Source organism: Anneissia japonica, unplaced genomic scaffold (assembly GCF_011630105.1).
Source record: "Anneissia japonica isolate Jap-2015-1 unplaced genomic scaffold, ASM1163010v1 scaffold284965_len83405_cov169, whole genome shotgun sequence".
NCBI classification, from domain to species: Eukaryota; Metazoa; Echinodermata; class Crinoidea; order Comatulida; family Comatulidae; genus Anneissia; species Anneissia japonica.
Window position 1 is genome coordinate 1 of NW_022692935.1, and position 8,521 is coordinate 8,521.

An 8,521-nucleotide genomic window follows, 5' to 3' on the forward strand; every position below is an offset into this window, starting at 1 on the left:
TATATATTTTCACCTATTAATAAGAAATGATAATAAATAACTTGAAGTACCTTCAACATCAATAAAAAAGACACATTCATTCTGATTTCCATTGCAATCTATTGCTGTAAAAAGAACTTCAGTAACTCCAATGCTAAATTCGGTTCCATTTGTGACATTGTAAGACTCAATAATTGCATCTTCACAACAGTTATCAGTAGCGATGGCAGAGGTCCATGACACTCCAGCGGTATTAACACCTTCGTCAGTATCAACAGTAATATCGTCTGGACATATCACATCAGGAGATGTTACATCTATTAAAGAATAAAAGGTAATCACAAGAAATTATGTAAAAACGCAAACCATATATATGTTTATTCTATTCAATATGTAGCAGCATAATATGACTTTTCTAAATATGCACATACAGAATACATACCAAAAATGTAAACATTGAAGGAGCAATTGCCAGTGTTTCCTGCCATGTCTGTTGCATTACAGGTTACTGTGTAGTTGTCCAATGGAAAAATACCTTCAGTCGGGTTACAGAACACAGTTACATCACTATCATAATTATCTGTTGCTGTCACTTCAGTCCAAGTTACATCGGAAGTGCAATTATCATCAGCATCAAATTCTACATCTTGCGAACAGTTCAAAACAGGAGCTTCGCAATCTGAACATCAATAAAAATATATTTTTAAAATAATGAACAGTTTCTAAGTGGTATAACTGAATAATTCTAAAAAAAACACAAACAAATATTGTTCTTACCAATCACTACTAAAGTAAAATTGCATAATACAGAGTTGTCACTACAGTCAGTGGCTATGTATGTTACTACATTTTCACCAATTTCAAATTCATCTCCTGATGCGTAATCTGACGTTATGTTTACATTGTCACAACAGTTGTCAGTTGCGTTGATGAGTTCCCAAGTGACAGATGTTGCTATAGAACCAGTTTCAGCACAAACTTCTATGTCAGCTGGGCAATTTATGACTGGATCTTCATCATCTGGTTAAATTAAAAATGATTAATTGATTGAAATAGAGTATATTATTATTTTTATGATATATACTTATAATTTCTAATATTAACATACTTTTATCTAAACACATGTAAATATTCCAATAATTTTGTAAACCTTAAATACTTACTGGATCTTCATCATCTGGTTAAATTAAAAATGATTAATTGATTGAAATAGAGTATATTATTATTTTTATGATATATACTTATAATTTCTAATATAACATAACTTTATCTAAACACATGTATATATTCAAATAATTTTGTAAACCGTAAATACTTCAATATTTCATTTATTTACTTAATTTCATGATTAATACCCTACATTTTCTATTACTAATTATACTATTCATAAACTCTTCTCAGTATAATTATAAGACAATCAAAATATGACTTACCATAAATAGTAATGGTAAATGTACAATTGCCAGTGTTATCATAATAGTCAGTGGCATTACATGTAACAACAGTGCTGACATCAACAAATGTGCTTCCACTTATATAATCACATACTGGTGTGAAAGAGTCTCCAGAGTTGTCAGTAACATTGGGTGCTGTCCAGGTGACATTTGCCAAGCAGTTCTCATCACCTGTTACGTTTTGGCTAGGTGGACATTCAAGATCCGGAGGCTCACAATCTAATTATAATCCATAAAATGCTGTCAGTGCAACATATTACACTCATTTGAAGAATCAAATCACTTAACTTTGGAATAAATTTTTATTATTTTTTCAAATATGTACCTGTAAGCAATAAAGCTTACTCCTAACTACTAATAAGTACTTTTAATGAAGTTACTTATTTCAATTTTTTTCTTGTACCTTCAGTGAATATAACAACACGCAATCAAACATTTTATGTTGATAATAATTACCTTCAATAATATTTAGTATTTAAATGTTTATAGTACCTTTAACTTCAACAGTAAATTTACAGTAACCAACATTCCCATTACAATCTGTTGCTGTATATTCTACAGTGTATACACCAAGGCTCAGAGGTTCTCCACTGGTGTAGTTAGCAGTTATGTTGACATCACTACAGCAGTTGTCAGTTGCATTGGCTGGTTCCCAGGTGGCATTCACTGAATCTGTTCCTAGGTCAGTGCACACCTCAATGTCAACTGGGCAAGTCACATTAGGGACTGTCTCATCCTGTCTCTTATACACATCTAGATGTGTATAAGAGACAGGTATACTACCATAGGGGGAAACCTTAACAATGGAAAGTGTTAGAAATAATTCCTTAAGGCGAAAATACTGCCGCTAAGGGGAAATTTTAACGATGTTAAGGAGAAATATAGACAGAGGCTCATTGCCCTAGGTGTCAGTTAGGAGTAGTATTAAGATATATATACATATATATATATCTTAAGTAAATAAAACTAATACACAAGATAATTTTTGACATTGTACTTCATTGGTTAATCTAATAAAAACATCAATCAATAAATATCTCCAGCGTGCGTTTTCTTTTTGTCATAAGGAAGTACAAATGCCTATTATTACGGTCAGTCCAACTATTAGCCGGCTCTCCAAAGATAAAAATAAAAAAATCCAAAGATTAATTGTCAAAATATTATAAAAATCATAAGGACCTCTGCTCCAAAACCAATCCATGCGCAAAGAGCCCCGACTGCACTCTTGTAAAAAGGGCCCCTCGCAACCTAGTTACGCCACTGTTTGTAAGTCGAATTTTGATAAAAAGTATTTTTTTGTGATATTGCTATATTATTTATTATTAACAATGGCATTCTCCTAGTGAACCATGTGATATTACTGCTTGTACACCGTTGCAATTTTCCAGGCGTTTCTCAGCCGCTTGGCCCTTAAACACTGTGGTTGCTGGTTACGTCTCGTAACAAGCAACCATTATTGCCTTGCCCATTCTTTAATCTGTCCAACTGATAAATAAATATAAATATAACATTTATATATATATATATACTTTAACAACATCAGACAGCAGCTCCATTTAATTGAAAACTTAATTGTATCAAAGTGTTAAAAATACTTGTATTTATATGGTGCACCATTATGTGGACTCGGTTCAGTTAGTAGGCCTATTACAAACCTCCAATTAGTTTTATATAAAGAAATCTTACCAATGACATTAATTGTAAAGTTACAATTTCCAGTGTTGTCATAATCGTCTGTGGCATTACAGGTTACAATTGTAATGTAGTCAGAAAAGGTGCTTCCATTTACATAATCACATTCCGGTATGGAAGTATCCCCAGAGTTGTCTGTGACATTCGGTGGCATCCAGGTAGTGGTTGCCATACAGTTAGAATCTGCAGTTAAGTTTTGGTTTGGGGGACATTCAAGCACTGGTGCTTCATTGTCTGATAGAGAAAACATTACAGCAACATTAAACCAAGACTTTTAATTGCACAGTTAAAAGTTATTGATAAAATCTTGAATTTGAATAGTTTCTCGTTAAAGTGTATGTTACAGCAAAAACACTCTTCCAGTTAAACAATATCTAATTAACTGATGCACATTCATCTATCCAGGTTGACAATTATAAATATAAATTAAAAGTTTATATCTCTGGATAAAGCAGAAAACACAACTACAGTGATAGTCAAAAGCTTTAAAACGTAAGTTCTTTTGTACAAAATTTTAATTTATATTTATAATATCTAATAGATTATATGTTGTACCTTCAACATTAATATGGAAGACACATTCATCCTGGTTGTCGTAGCAGTCCACTGCTGTGGTTGAAATTTTAGTAACTCCAATTTTAAAATCACTGCCATTCGTAGCATTATATGACAAATTAATGTTATCGAGACAGCAGTTATCAGTAGCAAATGCAGATTCCCATGTAACGTATGCTGTATTAACACCTACATCAGTATCAACTGTAATATCGTCTGGACATGTCACATGAGGTGAAATAGCATCTAATAAAAAATAAATAGTCAAGACTAATTATGTTATTATGAAGTGTTCTGTCTTATGTATGCTGAAAAATAGTGTATGTGACTGCCTTAATGAGAAAAAAAAACCTCTCTTCAAATATGGCAAAGCAAAATCGCATTTATTTGGTTCCTCAAAGAAATTATATGGTGCAGCAGATCTTGACCATAGGATTGGGGAATTTGAATTCAAGTCGTTGACAGTTTTAAATATCTTGGTATCTGGTTTGATCCATCACTTTCTTCTTAAATGTGCATGTGGACAAACTATGTTGTAAGGTGAGCTGTAAAATTTCTCTTCTAAGCAGATTACGTCATTATAATGATAACAATTTCAAATTTAACATTACAAATCTCTCATTTTACCATTACAGTATTTGATTATTGTTATTTAGTTTGAAAAAACACTGCGGAAAGAGTTTATTAGATAAATTACAAAAATCATTACAGAGTAGAGCAGCACCTGTTATAATTATGATTGATCACAAAACAGATTTAATTCAAATGTATGTTTCTCTTGGTTGGTCTGTTCTAAGTGAAAGGAGAGCAAAAAATATTCACAGTTTAGATATTAACAATTCTTCAGTGGCAGAGTCCTTTCTCTGCAAAATACGTTTACTTCAGTTGACAGGGTACATAGGCCTAACTATTCCACAAGATCCAGTTATGCAGGAAGCTTAATTTCACTTAAAGTCAGAACTGAATCTGGTAAAATAAGATTTACAATTAGATAACAAATGTTTCAGTGGCAGAGTCCTCTCTCTGGTAAAAGAAGATTTACTTTTTAGGATACTAAAAATATGGAATGCAGGGGAGGGGTAATTCTTTTTCGTCATTCTTCTATTTCAAAGTTATTTGATATTTTCTGTTGTTAATCCCGGGAGAACATAACATTTTACTTAAAAGCAAACCCAGTATAAAGAACAAATAAAGCCGGACACTCACTGCGTCGTGCGACGGTCGTGACGAATCCATGTTTGCTTCCGGCAAGTGATAGACGATGCAAAACCATCTGCTGATTGTCAGTGGCATCCTCATTAAAAAGACGATCCATTGGGTCCGCAGTGGGTAACTGGCTTAAATATCCATATAGTGCTTAGTGCACAGTGAATTTTGATTAACATAACCTTTGTATAATTTTAGACAAAGCCTATTCTCATAATACCAGGGATTAACAATGTTCACGATAATTATTCTGCGAAATTTTTCTTTTGGCTTAACTCAATTGTCAATTTTTATTATTCATTTTTTGAAAAAAAAAAAATCAGAAATATTCTATTGAATCCAGAATGAATTTATTTTCTCTAATTATTTTGTAGGTTTTTGTTACTTTACGTTTTTGAGCTACCATTAGCGTAAACGACTACGGTACGTCATCAGAAAATATCCTAGAAATACCCAGTGAAATTTAAAATAAAATAGGACCAAGTGAACTACCTTGAGAACACCTATATCGACATTAATGGCTTTTAATTTCTTTTATTTTCTTTAATTTGTTTATTTTATTCATTTCTTCCAACAGCGAAGAATCGTCACTTACCTACAGTTTCCTATTGCTGAGATAGTTTTTTAACTATTTATAATATATGATGAAAGTGTTGGCACAGCGGCTGAGGCTCGGACTCTCAACCCCTTGGTCAGAGGATTTCGAAATTCTTTCTGTGCAAGTCGTTTGTGTCCTTGGACAAGATTTATCTGCGTTTGTCTCTCTTTACCCAGGAGTATATATGGGTACCGGTATATGCCAGTGAGGAGGAGTGGTGATTCCCTCAAAGCATTGCACAGTTTGGCCACCAATGATTAAGAAAGAGGGATGGACAGGTTCAATTGACTACCTTTACATTTATTTAGCTTCAGTAAATAAAGTACGGTGTGATCAATTGTGTCAAGACATTCGGAAATATTGACTATGAATTTTGATGTGAAAACCTTTAGTAGTTGTGGTTTGTGGTTATTTCTATCAGTTACTGATTCAACTTTAGTGACAAGACATTGGACAATAAGTATGTGAACACACTTATACATCATGCATGAAAATTCGAAAATTTTGGATGACTTACAAAATCACCTCTTGTTTGTTGTTGCATATGGATTTGGAATTTCTTGAAAATGGAACCCAGTGTTAGCTCCAAAATTAATATTATTATTTAAATAATGTGCTGGAAACCGATCTGCTTTGCGAGATTATTCTATATACAAGTGACTACCGGACTAAATCAAGTTCAAGTTCAAGTTTTCAAGTTCAAGTTTTATAACTTGAACTTGAACCTGAACCACTGATTGAGGAAACTCCAAACCCAGGTACTCACTGTGTCTGACTGTCGTCAGCCGACGCAATTCTATGAAGAACGCAACATCACGCCGCGCCCAAAATGGATCCTTTTTTTTTAAAGTTGACGGTCCACTCGGACTGCCACCAACAATCAGCAGACGGCGTCGTGTCATAGTTACCAACCGTCTCGCCTCCTGCGGGACGGTCCTGAATTTCAAAGTGATTTTGGTTGAAACATGCATTTTGCAGAAACACATGGGTGATCATAAATTTGTCAAGCATTTAGAAAAAGTATATGAGTGATAACGAATTATCATGAATGGGGAAAATGTATATAAAATTAGAAGAAATTGGTTTTGTTAAAAATACGAAAACGGTGATGCAGTAACTTGATTGACATTATTTACGTCAATACTTAATTCACTGACGCGTTAAAAAAATTATCAGTATGCCTCTTCGTTTTTTGTTAAAGTAATGAAATGTTTGTGTACATAGTTAGGGTGCTCAACTTAAACATAAGGTACATTGAAACTGAAATTGTACGAGGCTTTATTAAAAATATTCTTGTTTATGTACCGTATTCGGTATTGTCAACAAACGCTCCCTGAAATCGTTTCAAAACAGCTTAAAAATTCTCAGATTGTCGGACAGCCAGGGGCCCTCGCACCCTGACCCCACAAGGGCTCCGCCTTTGGACGCCAAAGGGGCCCGGCGCTCCCCCCACAGCAACTGGCGTAGTCACGCATTTCAAATCTCTCACGTTGGTAACTATATCGTGTCGTCTAGCACACGCAGGAAACATTAATCCCTTTGTGTACAGTATTATTTCGGTGTTATTTTTAAACCTTAGAAAACAAACTTGTATAGAACCAAAGGTTAATTTTTTCTGTAGGCTCGCAATCAGGCAAGGTCCAAAGTGATCGGCTTCAAAGTTGCAAGTCAAATCAAGGTATGTTAGGTGTATGTGGTTTCTAGTAGTAGTGCTTAGTTAGGGCTTAGTCTTACTTAGGGCTCACATGAAGTAATGTCTGTTGCAATTGTCTGAAATTGCCTTCGTATTTGATTCAAAATCTTTGATAAGAAACACAAATATTTAAAGGCCTGATACCTTTGTACTTTAGTAGATTTAGGGTATTTGTAATAGAAATATATATATATATATGTATATATATATATAGATTATTAATAATACATATATAAGATTATGTACCTTGGAATAGGCAGGAATGATGCTTTGAGATTAACAGACCTTATGTAGCAACAACCAGTCAAAGTTGTAGTAACTTCTTTAACTTCTAGAACTTTATGATTATTTATGATTATTATTTTAATCACATATCTAAATAATAATTTAAATTCCATAATATGTACCGAAAATGTAGATGTCAAAGGAACAATTGCCAGTGTTGCCTGCCATATCTGTTGCATTACAGGTTACAGTGTAGTTGTCCATATCAAATATACCTTCAGTTGGGTTACAGAAAACATTTACCTCACTGTCATAATTATCAGATGCTGTTATGTCAGTCCAGTTAACATGGGATTGGCAATCATCATCAGCAGCATAAACCGTCGAGTCTTGAGAACAGTTCAACACAGGAGCTTCACAATCTGAATATCAATAAAAGTGTAACAGTTAACACATATTGAATAAGCTTCTTTTATTGTTATACAAATAAATATTGTATATAGAACAAAATTAGTCAACAGGGGCGGATCCAGATATTTCCGAAAGAGGCCAATCGACACAACACCATCCTAGAGGATCCGATGGCATGCCCCCGACAACTTTTTGTTTTCTAGACGCCCAAAAATAACCTCTGATGCATTATGGGCGATCATTTTTTCTTTTTCTTTCTTTCAAAAAGCAAAAAGGAGAGGGTAGCGGCTCGCCACCCCACCCCCCACAAGCCTTCCCCTGGTCAAAGCTACGTAGCTGAGAAGACCTCTTGGCAAAGAGGCAATGAAAAGTAAGTAGTAAGCAAATCTGCACTTACCCAGCACCACAATAGTAAAATTACATGATCCACTGTTTTCATTACAGTCTGTTCCTGTATATGTGACTACGTTTTCACCAATTTCAAATTCATTTCCTGATTTATAATTTGATGTTATAGTGACATTATCACAACAGTTGTCAGTTGCATTGATGGGATCCCAAGACACATATGTTGTTATTGAACCAGTTACTGCACACATCTCTATATCAGCTGGGCAGTACAAGACTGGGTCTGTATCATCTTGTATGCATAACATAAAATTGTTGCATTTGTCAATGCAAGATTTCTGTCAAAAACACACACACACA

The 8,521-nt window shown here is 34.1% G+C and overlaps 1 protein-coding gene across 1 annotated transcript in view; it reads right to left on the reverse strand.

Annotated features, from left to right (window-relative positions):
- Positions 1-50: 50 nt before the first annotated feature.
- LOC117100566 (hyalin-like) overlaps positions 51-8,521 on the reverse strand; it is a gene marked incomplete at its 3' end in the record, with an annotated part of 28,236 nt that continues 19,765 nt past the window's right edge. The window contains exons 11-19 of the mRNA XM_033240340.1: positions 8,211-8,453; positions 7,585-7,824; positions 3,681-3,926; positions 3,120-3,359; positions 1,926-2,168; positions 1,413-1,652; positions 757-999; positions 422-658; positions 51-296 (exon numbers count right to left, since the gene is read on the reverse strand). Coding sequence (XP_033096231.1) covers positions 51-296; positions 422-658; positions 757-999; positions 1,413-1,652; positions 1,926-2,168; positions 3,120-3,359; positions 3,681-3,926; positions 7,585-7,824; positions 8,211-8,453 — 2,178 coding nt within the window. The remainder of the gene's footprint in view (positions 297-421; positions 659-756; positions 1,000-1,412; positions 1,653-1,925; positions 2,169-3,119; positions 3,360-3,680; positions 3,927-7,584; positions 7,825-8,210; positions 8,454-8,521) is intronic.